At 46.6% G+C, this 14,109-nt stretch overlaps 1 protein-coding gene across 13 annotated transcripts in view; it reads left to right on the top strand.

Moving 5' to 3' along the window:
* Positions 1–14,109, top strand: part of TRIP12 (thyroid hormone receptor interactor 12) — a 1,145,873-nt gene that overhangs the window by 1,021,482 nt on the left and 110,282 nt on the right. For all 13 annotated transcript variants that reach the window (XM_069213427.1, XM_069213421.1, XM_069213434.1 and 10 more), the window contains one exon: positions 1,334–1,488. In XM_069213427.1, coding sequence (XP_069069528.1) covers positions 1,334–1,488 — 155 coding nt within the window. The remainder of the gene's footprint in view (positions 1–1,333; positions 1,489–14,109) is intronic.

The raw sequence follows: 14,109 nt of genomic DNA, 5'->3' as shown, positions 1-14,109 counted from the left end.
GGAGGCCTGAGCTTTTGAGGCTTATCAAGTGTTTCAGTTCCTGCAGGGGGAGGAGTAAAAGCACCTCCATCCAGACTCTCCCTGGTCACAGACCCCTTGGTACCCCGGGTACCTTTTACAAGGGACTTAGCTGTGTGCCAGGGGTGTGCCAATTGTGGAAACAATGGTACAGTTTAGGGAAAGAACACTGGTGCTGGGGCCTGGTTAGCAGGATCCCAGCACACACTCAGTCAAGTTAGCATCACTATTGGGCAAGAAGTGGGAGGGGGTAACCATGCCAAAAGGGTCGCTTTCCTACAAAGTCCATGTCAGTTGGGTTACAATTAGGTTCTGTTTGTTTTAGGGGACGAGCACGGTCACTGAGTTCAGATTAGCAGGCCTCAGTGCACAGTCCGAGTAGAAAACCAGCATCTAGTAGTTCTAAATGAGGCAAAAAGTGTGTTGGTTGGCGGGGGGGGGAATATCTGCAAAGATGTCCAGTTTTCTACAGCATGCATGTATAACTTGTAACAGGAGGGAGGGTGTTTTAAAATGAATGAGGGGATGACACCACAAAGATCAGGAGGGAGGGCAGGGTGAAGGAGAGATGAAAGTAAAAGAATGAGTATCTGCAGGGGCCTGTGGCTAGAGAAAGGGCACTGGCCAGAGGAAGCAGTACTTCGTCCATGCCCCACGGATGAAGATTGAAGTAAAGACTGAAGCCAAGGAGCAAACAATAGGTGGGGAAAAGGCGGTTGGCAATAGTAATTGAGGGAAGAAGAGTGATATAGAAGCCAACCAACGGTAAGTAATGGGCAGACTCTATAAGCGCCTTTTAATTTTGTAATTTTTTTTTTGTGCAGTAGCTTTAGCTCTGAACATGAAACCTAAGAAGTAAACGTGTTTTACAGTAACTGTGTATCTAAACAAAAAAAAATATTAAAGGTTCCCAGATTCTTTACAAAGGTGGAGCTATTCCCAGGTTCGAGAAATAGGATCACAAGAAAGTTAGTTTGCATTCCTAAGTGAATTGATTAAAATGGGTGGCAGTAGTCAGGAAGATGAGACTAAAGCAGATATTCACAATCTCTGGAACAACCCTTGCAGGCACCATGAATGCTGGTTCTTGTTTGAATTCAGTAAGAATTTGTTTCCAATATTTTTTATTTTATGATCTTAGTCGTTTTCTGTAAAATGTTAACTTATAGATGGATGTTTAATTGCTTTGAAAAGTAAAAACTTTACAGTTCTGCACACTCAAACTGTATAATAACCGCAAATCTGTAATCTAAATTAAAAAGCATAATTATTCTAAATATACCTCTTGCTATTTAACTTTATTTACTTTCAACAGGAAGCCAGGAAGGAACCAAGTATATTCACAACATCCAGGGACTATTTGCTCTTCCTTTTGGCAGAACTGCTAAACCAGCTCATATTGCGAAAGTTAAAATGAAGTTCCGTTTTCTTGGCAAGTTAATGGCAAAAGCAATCATGGATTTCAGATTGGTAAGACAATTTTGTTAGATTGTGGAAGTCTTGTGGTAGCTGGATTTGTGAATATGCATGTTGCAGGTAAATGCCATTTTTGAAATTAGAATTTTATGATTTTATTTTGGGACCGGTCATTTTTCTTGATTTATCTCTTTCTAACTTAGAGCATTATCAAATATCCATCACATAATACTTTGATACATCAGATGAATCTGGTAGCTTATACACTAGCCTCTAGTTATTTTTTTCATTAAATGTGATTTAATGTACATTACCATTCTTGCTAATTGAACCATCTTCATTTTGAAACTGTGTTGTGGTAATGAATTGGTTCAAAGTTATACAGATGGTATTGAAATAAGAAAATAGAAAATTGTTCAATAGGGCCTTCTAAAGGCATATTAGTCCAGCAAGCCTGAAAAACATAGAATGTCAACCTGTCCAGAGAAGATGTTTTAATCCTGTAATCAAGCATGCTCAAGAGTATAATGAAGAATGCATACAGGGAGTGCAGAATTATTAGGCAAATGAGTATTTTGACCACATCATCCTCTTTATGCATGTTTTACTCCAAGCTGTATAGGCTCGAAAGCCTACTACCAATTAAGCATATTAGGTGATGTGCATCTCTGTAATGAGAAGGGGTGTGGTCTAATGACATCAACACCCTATATCAGGTGTGCATAATTATTAGGCAACTTCCTTTCCTTTGGCAAAATGGGTCAAAAGAAGGACTTGACAGGCTCAGAAAAGTCAAAAATAGTGAGATATCTTGCAGAGGGATGCAGCACTCTTAAAATTGCAAAGCTTCGGAAGCGTGATCATCGAACAATCAAGCGTTTCATTCAAAATAGTCAACAGGGTCGCAAGAAGCGTGTGGAAAAACCAAGGCGCAAAATAACTGCCCATGAACTGAGAAAAGTCAAGCGTGCAGCTGCCACGATGCCACTTGCCACCAGTTTGGCCATATTTCAGAGCTGCAACATCACTGGAGTGCCCAAAAGCACAAGGTGTGCAATACTCAGAGACATGGCCAAGGTAAGAAAGGCTGAAAGACGACCACCACTGAACAAGACACACAAGCTGAAACGTCAAGACTGGGCCAAGAAATATCTCAAGACTGATTTTTCTAAGGTTTTATGGACTGATGAAATGAGAGTGAGTCTTGATGGGCCAGATGGATGGGCCCGTGGCTGGATTGGTAAAGGGCAGAGAGCTCCAGTCCGACTCAGACGCCAGCAAGGTGGAGGTGGAGTACTGGTTTGGGCTGGTATCATCAAAGATGAGCTTGTGGGGCCTTTTCGGGTTGAGGATGGAGTCAAGCTCAACTCCCAGTCCTACTGCCAGTTCCTGGAAGACACCTTCTTCAAGCAGTGGTACAGGAAGAAGTCTGCATCCTTCAAGAAAAACATGATTTTCATGCAGGACAATGCTCCATCACACGCGTCCAAGTACTCCACAGCGTGGCTGGCAAGAAAGGGTATGAAAGAAGGAAATCTAATGACATGGCCTCCTTGTTCACCTGATCTGAACCCCATTGAGAACCTGTGGTCCATCATCAAATGTGAGATTTACAAGGAGGGAAAACAGTACACCTCTCTGAACAGTGTCTGGGAGGCTGTGGTTGCTGCTGCACGCAATGTTGATGGTGAACAGATCAAAACACTGACAGAATCCATGGATGGCAGGCTTTTGAGTGTCCTTGCAAAGAAAGGTGGCTATATTGGTCACTGATTTGTTTTGTTTTTGAATGTCAGAAATGTATATTTGTGAATGTTGAGATGTTATATTGGTTTCACTGGTAATAATAAATAATTGAAATGGGTATATATTTTTTGTTTGTTAAGTTGCCTAATAATTATGCACAGTAATAGTCACCTGCACACACAGATATCCCCCTAACATAGCTAAAACTAAAAACAAACTACTTCCAAAAATATTCAGCTTTGATATTAATGAGTTTTTTGGGTTCATTGAGAACATGCTTGTTGTTCAATAATAAAATTAATCCTCAAAAATACTACTTGCCTAATAATTCTGCACTCCCTGTATATTTAGTAATGAAGCTACTAAACAGTTTCAAGTCAACAGTATGTGCAGTAGAGCACTATTTAGAAATTCTTATTATAGATACGAATCATACATTTTTTAATGTCTTTTGCCCACTCTTTTGAATAATTCGCAGGTGTTAAATCAGATCCAGAAACATTCAGAGCAGTTATCCTGCACACCACTAGGTGGCATCATGCAGCTGAGCTCTGATCTTGCTCTGCTCCAGGTGTGATATGGGAAGCTACATAGAAGTTTCACCCTTGACTACTGATGTCACTTCCTTCCTTTCTTTCTGTACCTTCAGATGTGGATCCTGGAGCAGAAAGTCTGTTTGTGGTATGTTGGGTCAGACCGCTACTCCAAGACCTGTGATGCCTGCACCCAAATAAACCCTCAAGTTGAAGGAATGTGAAGCCAAACTGTACATCGCCAAGCACAGGAAGACTCCATGCCTTGTAAGGTCGAAGTCAAATGAGAAGGTGTTATTATTGCAGCAGGTACTCATCAAAGTAATATTTGGACATGTCGAAAAAGAAACATAAGAAGTTCAAGTGGGAAATGGCCCCTTCCCCACTACTCTGGATATCCAGAGGTGTTTCAGGGCATCAGTGTGTCTCTGGATCTCACTTCCAATCTTCATTGGAGCAGATTCAGTCTCCGCTCTCAACGCACCCTAACTTTCCAGTTCCACCAACAATGGCACAGCAAGTACAAACCTTCAAGGAGTTTATACTTCAGTTCTTCAGCACTTTACTGGCTTCCTCTGGCATGCCTTTGGCCCCAACATTTGGACATCTTCCAGCGGATCTGCCATCTGTACCCCTTGAACCCAAATCAGGTCCAGCACCAACTTCGGTGCCAGCTTTGGCATCATCCATTGCTCTGATGTTGATGTTGGATGAGAAAATACAACCTGTTGTGCAATCTAACTTGAAATTGAATCTACAGTGACTGAAGTTGTGCCTGTTGCGGACCAACACACCATCTTAGAAACTCCTCTCATTCTTATAGCTTGCACTTACCACATAGCATGGCTCAGACTTATTTGATTCAAATTCTGAAAACGATAACTATCTTGATGGGGAAGATTATGTTCATTCATATGTTGGATACTACTGTGATGAAAAGCATCCGATAGAGACATCTATTAGCAGATTCATAACCATAGAATATCTCCCAGGTTTAAGTCGAACAGTATGCCTTCTCTCAGATGGCGTCGACCGGCTTCGCATCCATTGCTGTCCGCACCAGATATGGTGTCATGGGGTCCTATAAAGGTGCCACCTTGTGCTCTAACGTCAGTTCTTTTCTTTCAATGCCAGCCTGTGCTGATCCGAAGAGCAAGCTAACCCTCAGTAATTTTTTGACTGTTTTTTTTCAACTTTTTGTCAGTTTTACTGAGTTGATAACTAGTGGTCATTGGGGGAAGTCAGCTCCTAAGACCGGGAGCTAGGCCTGCGGATCCTGTCATCAGGCAATGTCCATGACGGATCTGCACCTCGTGTACCTTTGGCATTTGGAGTGCGAAGGAGGAGGGTGCTTCATACTCTTTGGTGGTGCGAAGAGCAGCTGAGTTCCTGGACCTTGAGTTGCCTTCGGTGGCAGTCAGGACTAACGTCTCGACAGAGGAGCTTAATCCTGGAGCTTCATTCTAATAACCCTTGCTCCCCTTCAGTGAAGGTCTTACTGATGTCCTACTGGGTTCCTGGTCCAAACTCTGCATAGGGACTTCTGTGAACAGGGCAAAAGCTAGCAGCTATCGCAGTAATCAAGCAACCCAGGTTTCCTTACGCAGCACCCCACCTCTGAGAGCTTGTTTATCCAAGCCTCCACCTTTCATGGTGCATTCCCTTACGCACCTCGGGAGAGGTAGGCCAAGAAGCTGGATACACTTTGGAATAAGTTCTCTTATGCCAACCTGGCATTGCAGTCCATGAACACTGCATGCCTTTTGGGCCGTTACTCCCACCACCTGCAGGATATGGTTGTATACGTGCTGCCACAGGTCCCAAAGGCAACCCGGGCTGTACTTTCCCAAGCAGTTGCTCATGGGAGAGATGCAACTAAGTTCACAATCCGATGTGGACTGGGCACAACTAACTCACTGGCCAGAGAAGTTTCATCAACAGTGGCCCTGTGGCGCCACACCTGGTTGAGGACGTCTGGCTTTTGGGGGGATATCCAAGCCAGTCTTATGGACATGCCTTTTGATGGCACCCTTCTCTTCAGAGAAAAAGCAGACTTGACGCTCAAGTGCTTCAACGATTCTCAGACTAGGGCCTGGTCCTTGAACCTTGCAGTGGCCCCTCATACCCTCTGTCATCTTTTTGCCACTTTTGTGGCAACGAATGGGGTGCCCAGCCACGTCCATTCCCATCCAGCCACCATGCCGCCCAGTCTCTGCGTGGGCGGGGATGTGGGATCCACCAACTCGTGGATCGGGGAGCCCAAGGTCCAGCCCGCCAAGTCCACCGCTGCAGCTGCCTCCAAACCTTACTAGTCTGATTCATTCCCACTAGGGACCAGTCATAGGCAGGATCCACTGGCCGTCCATTGCGTCAGACACGTGGGTTTTGCAAATAGTCCAAAGGGGCTACTCCCTCCCATACGAGACTACCCCTCCATCCATGCCACCATCCTATGATCGGATAACGCAGAATCACTTGGCACTCTTCTGAGAGGAAGTTAAGGCTCTCTTGGCCAAGGTAGTCATAGAGAGGGGATTCCTGTGCCAGAAGTAGGTCGTAGTTGTTATTCCCGCTACGTTTTGGTACCCATAAATTACAAGGTCCTTCACCCTATTCTAGATTTTCAGTTCCTCAATCTCTTCCTCAGGAAGGAGAAGTTCAGAATGCTCGCTCTGGCTTAGGTTCTATCTGCTATGGACCCCGGAAATTGGATGTCTGCGTTGGACTTGTAGGACGCTTATTTCCTTATTCCCATCCTGCCTGCCCACAGATGTTACTTGCCGTTCACGGTGGGCCAGGAGCACTTTGTTTACCATGCTACCCTTTAGCCTTGCCAGCACCCCATGAATGTTCACCAAGGTGATGGTGGTAGTCGCAGCTCATCTTTATAGATTGGGGGTTTGTCTTCCCCTGCTTTGTTGACTGGCTGTTGATGACCGGCTCGCCCAGACTGTCATCTTCCACCTCCAGACTACAGCAGATTGACTGCATTCACTGGGGTTCACTATAAACGTGCTGTAGTCACAATTGACTTCCTCTCAGACGCTCCCTTTCATCTGGGCTTTTGTGGACTCGTTGTAGTTTTGGGCTTATCCTCCAGAGTAGTGAGTCCAGTATATTTAGGCTAAGATACCAATGTTTCAGCCTCTATCCTGGATTTCTATGAGAATAACTCTGAGGCTGCTGGGCCTCATAGCCTCCTGCATCCTGCTGGTGACACATGCCAGATGGCATATGCGGGCTCTGCAGTTTTGTAGGAAGCTGGCTCTCTATATACTATATCAAAATGATACATAGTGCGCACAGAGTCCAGAGGTTCCCCAGAGGCTTAACAGAGGCTAAAGTAGATAATACTAATGCTTACTTTTGTGGTAGTGTGGTCAAGCAGGCTTTTCAGAGGGTAGCGCAAACACACACACCACCACACACACCACCACACACACCACCACACACACACACACACACACACACACACACACACACACACACACACACACACACACACACACCACCACACCACCACACACACACCACCACACCACCACACACACACCACCACACACACACACACACACACACACACCACCACACACACACCACCACACACACACACACACACCACCACACACACACACACACACCACCACACACAAACACCCCCACACACACCACCACACACAAACACCCCCCCACACACACACACCCCCTCCCCCCTCACACACACACACACACACACACCCCCTCACACACACACACACACACACCCCCACACCCTACACCCACCCCCACCGGTCAGTCCTACACTAGCAGTTTGGTTAACTTACAGTGGCATCTCTAAACTGCCCTCTATGTGCATTTTCCAGTAAATCCACACTAGCATCAGTGAGGGTTTATTGTGCTGAGAAGTTTGATATCAAACTTCCCAATATTCAATGAAGCCCTTATGGAGCTGTGGAGTTCGTAATGACAAACCCCCAGACCCCATACTCAGTATGGCTACACTGCACTTACAATGTCTAAGAATGGACTTGGACACCGTAGGGGCATATTGCTCATGCAGCTATACCCCCACCTGTGGTATAGTGCACCCTGCCTTAGGGCTGTGAGGCCTGCTGGAGGGGTATCTTAGCTACGCCACAGACAGTGGTTTGTGAGTGTGGCACCCTTAGAGGGGTGCCATGTTGACTGAGTTTTTCTCTCTCCACTAGCACACACAAGCAGCAAGGGCAGTGTACATGGTGAGGGGTCCCCTAGGGTGGCATAATACATGTTGCAGCCCTGGGGTACCTTCCCTGGTCACAGGGCCCTTGGTACCATGGGTACCTTTTCCAAGGGACTTAACTGTTGCCAGGGGTGTGCCAATTGTGGAAGCAAAGGTACAGATTTTGGGAAAGAATACTGGTGCTGGGGCCTGGTTTGCAGGATCCCAGCACACTTTCAATCAAAGTTGGCATCAACACTAGGCAAAGGGAGGGGAGAGAGAGGGGGGGTGGTAACCATGCCAACAGTGGCACTTTCCTATGAGTATGACCTGGTGTTTCTGTTGGCGCAGCATCCGGGGAATCTCTCCGATAGGGTCCAGATCTCGTAAGGAACTGCACAAGATCTGCAGTGGTGATTAAACAAAACTGTGAGGCAACTCCCTTCCCCAACCAGATGTGACAGATGCATTACTCCTGGACTGGGGTGGCCATCTGGGAGAGGGGGGCAATCAGTGGCATCTGGTCTCTGGCAGAGTGAGGAATCCACGTCAACCTGTTGCTCTGTGTGATCAGACTAGCATTGAAAGCATTTCTTCTCTCTCTCAAGGGAAAGGTATTGCAGGTGTTCACGGACAATACCACCGCCTTGTAACACTACAACAAGCAGGGTGGGGTCCTTGACTGTCGGCAGGCTGTGCGCCTCTGGATGTGGCTGGAACAAAAGGGCATTTCCTTGGTGGTTCAGCATCTGGCTGGCACTCTGAACGCCAGAGCAGACAAACTTGGCCAACAATGCTTAGTCGATCATGAATGACATATCCATCCGGAGGTGTTGCAAGGTCTCTTTCAGCAGTGGGTAGAGCCTTGGTTAGATCTGTTCACCTCTGCAGAAAATGCGCAGTGTCAGCAGTATTGTGCGGTGGAGTTTCCAAGCAGACAATCGCTCAGCAATACTTTTCGTCTTGAGTGGAACTCAGGCCTCCTGTACACCTTTTCATCTATACCACTTCTGCCCAGAGCTCTCAGCAAAATCAAGAACGACCCGGCCCAAGTCATTCTTGTGACTCCTGACTGGGCACGGAGCATTTGGTATCCCAAGCTACTGATCATGGCAATCGACCCTCCCATCACACAGCCCCTTTGGTAGGATCTTCTGTTGCAGCAGCAGGGGAGGGTTCTCCACCCAAATCTGTCCACCCTCCCCTTTCTTGCATGGAGGTTGAGTGGCGACAGTTGACAGCTTTTGACCTTCCGTCCGAAGTCTAACATAATCTTGGCAGCCAGGCTTCCCTCCACCAAAACAGTATACACCTGTCATCAGAATAAATTGGTGGCATGGTGCACAGACCGGTCCCCTTTCTGCCCCTTTCTCTGAGGTCCTATAGTTTATCCTTTCTCTGGGCCAGCAAGGGTCTGCTATGGGCTCTCTAAGATTATCTGCTATTTTTTAGATTGTCTGATGAACCTTCCTTGTTTAAGTCTCCGGTAGTTACTAGGTTTCTCAAAGGTCTTAATCATGTTTCCGCCATCCCTATTCATAATGCCCATTATTTGGTTCTGCTCGAGAAAAATCTCTGGATCCAGACTGATGCTGGGGGAACTCTAAGGTAAAGAATCTTTAAATAGATATTGTCTCTACCAGATAAGGCATTGCCGAAGGTAAGTAACTTGTCCGTCAGGATGCCAGTGGGTTAGGCACTTAACCTATTCTGTCCTTGTGTCTCCCCCAGGTTCTACTATGGAGGAAAGAGCCTCTTTTGAGGTTGTGATGCTAAGAGCAGCTGAAATATTAGTCACATAGTTGCCAACCATAAAAGTGATTTTTTTTATTTTTTTATCTGAAGTTTTGCAGACCCTCATTTAGCCACTTTTACCATTCAATAAGTCACCTTCTGACAGCCTTTTAGGCACTTTGGCCAAGCCCTATTCGGGGTGATCGTCAAGTGACAAGTTGCCCGTCACATCACCCTGCATCTGGAAACTGTGCCTTCCTAACACATTCCATTCCAAAGAGTCTAGTGAATCCAGTGTCCTCCAGTAGGGTCAATTTGAATGGTTTCCCGACCTCTCCTACTGACGATGAGTTCAAACAAATAGAGACTGTTGTCAAACAATTGTCCTCTCCACAAGCCTAGCTCTGAGATAGGTCAATGCCAGATGTCTCTTTGGCCTTTATTCCCATTTCCTTTGGGATATAGTAGCTCAGATTTTACCAGCTGTTCCGGATGACCTCTAGGAGTCTTTATTCAGGACAGACGCGATGTGGAGAACTTTGTGAGATGCTCTGGATTGGACTCAACTGATTTCCTAGGATGTGCCATCTACACAACTAAGAAATGTTTCTGTTGTATCAACTCTCTCAAAATATCACTTTTAGGGGAGTTGTACAACAGAAGATCTTCCCAAACAACTGGTTTGAATTCCCCATATTAACACAGACAATGGAAGGCATTTTTTAAATGAGAAAAATCTATAGTAACAGGTTCGATGGCATGTGTAGCTGCAGATACACATGTTGTGCATAGTCTGCCGTGTGGTGTTGGGTCGGAGTGTTACAAGTTGTTTTTCTTCGAAGAAGTATTTTTTCGAGTGCCGAGACCGAGGGACTCCTCCTCCTTCGTTCCATTGCACATGGGCGTCGACTCCATGTTAGATTGGTTTTTTTTCCGCCATCGGGTTCGGACGTGTTCCTTTTCGCTCCGGGTTTCGGGACGGAAAGATAGTCTTAACTTCGGAAAACTACGTTGGTATTGTTTCGCTCGGGATCGGGTAAGAATAGAATCGACACCGAATCGTGAAGAGCTCCGGTAGCCCTTTGGGGTAATTTGGATCCCCCGTCAGGGCCTGGTCGGCCCGACCGCGTGTAACATCGACACTGATGGAACGGACCCCGTTCCGATTCTGTCCTAAATGCCACAATAAATATCCATATACAGACCAACATTTGGTCTGTAACTTGTGCCTGTCGCCCGAGCACAAGGAAGAAACGTGTGAGGCCTGTCGTGCGTTTCGGTCCCGAAAAACGCTCCGTGACCGGCGAGCCAGAAGATTGCAGATGGCGTCCACGCCGACAGGACACCGAAAGTTTGAGGGACAAGGAGAAGAAGAGGAAGCCTTCTCCATCCATGAATCGGACTCGGAGGAATTCGAAGTCGAAGAAACCGTGAGTAAGACGTCGAAGCAAGCACCACACAAGAAAACAGACAAGGCCCAGGGGACACCACTGCCAACAGGCCATGGCTCAACCCATAAAGTAGGTGACCGTCCATCAGCACCGAAAAAGGCCGAACTGGTGCCGAGATCGTCCGACTCAGGTCGAGACACAGGCACGCAGCAATCTCGGGACCGAGAAAGTGCTGCCGAAAAAGATCGACGCCGAGACAGCGGAACCGAAGCTGCTCGGCGCAGAGACAGCGGCACCGAGGAAGATCGACGCCGAGAAAGCTCGACGCCGAAAAAGAAAAAATTCGCCTCGGAGCCGAAAACAAGCAGAGACACCGTTTCGGTGCCAAAACGACCAGCAACCGAACCAACTGCCAGCTCATATACAGAGGAACAATCACTGTCCTCTCAAATGCGCAAACACAAATTTGAAGAAGAGTTACAGACCACTGATGTAGACCACACACAAAAGCGGATCTTCATACAAAGTGGGACAGGGAAAATCAGCACTCTTCCCCCAATCAGGAGAAAAAGGAGACTCGAGTTCCAAACTCAAGAACAAACACCACAAAAAATGGTGAAGAAGGTAACTCTGCCACCCTCTCCTCCACCTGTAACTCACATATCACCGGCACAGACTCCGTCACATTCACCGGCTCATACCACCATGAGCCAAGATGACCAAGACGCTTGGGACCTATACGACGCCCCAGTATCAGACAATAGTCCTGAGTCGTACCCTACCAAGCCCTCGCCACCTGAGGACAGCACAGCGTATGCACAGGTGGTAGCTAGGGCAGCAGAGTTCCATAACGTGTCGTTACACGCAGAACCTGTCGAGGATGACTTCCTTTTCAACACCCTCTCCTCCACCCATAGCACCTACCAAAGCCTGCCTATGCTTCCAGGAATGCTAAGGCACGCAAAGCAGATCTTCAAAGAACCGGTCAAGAGTAGAGCGATAACTCCAAGGGTGGAGAAAAAATACAAAGCACCGCCCACAGACCCTGCTTTTATCACCTCACAACTGCCACCAGATTCAGTCGTGGTAGGGGCAGCTCGCAAGAGAGCCAACTCGCACACATCAGGCGAGGCACCACCTGCGGATAAAGAGAGCCGCAAGTTCGACGCAGCTGGGAAAAGGGTCGCAGTACAAGCTGCAAACCAGTGGCGCATCGCGAACTCTCAGGCGCTTCTAGCGCGGTATGATAGAGCCCATTGGGACGAGATGCAGCATCTCATCGAGCATCTGCCCAAAGAATTTCAAAAACGGGCAAAACAAGTGGTTGAGGAGGGACAAAACCTCTCCAATAACCAAATACGCTCCTCTATGGACGCAGCGGACACAGCTGCAAGAACAATAAATACCGCAGTAACCATAAGAAGGCACGCATGGTTGCGCACATCTGGCTTTAAACCGGAAATACAGCAAGCGGTGCTCAATATGCCGTTCAATGAACAGCAATTGTTTGGACCCGAAGTGGACACGGCAATTGAGAAATTGAAAAAGGACACTGACACAGCCAAGGCCATGGGCGCACTCTATTCCCCGCAGGGCAGAGGCACTTTCGGCACCTTCCGCAAAACAACTTTCAGAGGGGGGTTTCGGGGTCAAGCCACACAAGCCAGCACCTCACAATCAACACCGTCTACCTACCAGGGACAGTACCAAAGGGGAGGCTTTCGGGGCCAGTACAGAGGAGGACAATTCCCTAGAAACCGGGGAAAATTTCAAAGTCCAAAAACCCCTACAAGCAAACAGTGACTCACAAGTCACTCAACCCCTTCACACAACACCAGTGGGGGGAAGACTAAGTCAGTTTTACAAATCCTGGGAGGAGATAACAACAGACACTTGGGTCTTAGCAATTATCCGACATGGTTATTGCATAGAATTTCTCCAACTCCCTCCAAATGTCCCACCAAAAACACAGAATCTGTCAAAACAACATTTAGACCTTCTAGAACTAGAAGTTCAAGCATTACTACAAAAGGACCCAATAGAATTGGTACCATGTACACAAGTAAACACAGGAGTTTACTCACTGTACTTTCTAATACCAAAAAAGGACAAAACACTGAGACCAATCCTAGATCTCAGAACACTAAACACCTACATCAAATCAGAACACTTTCACATGGTCACGCTACAAGACGTGTTACCACTGCTAAAGCAACAAGACTACATGACAACCTTAGATCTAAAGGACGTGTATTTCCACATACCGATACATCCCTCGCACAGGAAATACCTAAGGTTCGTATTCAAGGGAATACATTACCAATTCAAAGTGTTGCCGTTCGGTATAACAACCGCACCAAGAGTATTCACAAAATGCCTAGAGGTAGTAGCTGCACACATCAGAAGGCAGCAAATACACGTATTCCCGTACCTAGACGATTGGCTAATCAAGACCAACTCACTAACAAAGTGTTCACAACACACAGATTATGTCATACAAACCCTCTACAAACTCGGTTTCTCCATCAACTACACAAAATCTCACATTCTGCCGTGCAAAACACAGCAATACTTAGGAGCGACAATCAACACAACAAAGGGAATAGCCACTCCAAGTCCACAAAGGGTTCAAAATGTTCACAAGGTTATACAGGCCATGTATCCAACACAAAAGATACAGGCAAAGACGGTATTAAAACTCCTAGGCATGATGTCCTCATGCATAGCCATTGTCCCAAACGCAAGACTGCACATGAGGCCCTTACAACAGTGCCTAGCATCACAGTGGTCACATGCACAGGGTCACCTTCTAGATCTGGTGTTGATAGACCGCCAAACATACATCTCGCTTCTATGGTGGAACAGTATAAATTTAAACAAAGGGCGGCCTTTCCAAGACCCAGTGCCAGAATACGTGATAACAACAGATGCTTCCATGACAGGGTGGGGAGCACACCTCAATCAACACAGCATCCAAGGACAATGAGACATACATCAAACAAAACTGCATATAAATCACCTCGAATTGTTAGCAGTATTCCTAGCGTTGAAAGCATTTCAACCCATCATA

The sequence above is a fragment of the Pleurodeles waltl genome, chromosome 11 (genome assembly GCF_031143425.1).
Source record: "Pleurodeles waltl isolate 20211129_DDA chromosome 11, aPleWal1.hap1.20221129, whole genome shotgun sequence".
Classification (NCBI taxonomy): Eukaryota; Metazoa; Chordata; class Amphibia; order Caudata; family Salamandridae; genus Pleurodeles; species Pleurodeles waltl.
Note: the sequence above shows the minus strand (reverse complement) of the source record. Positions and strands in the feature narration are given on the sequence as shown.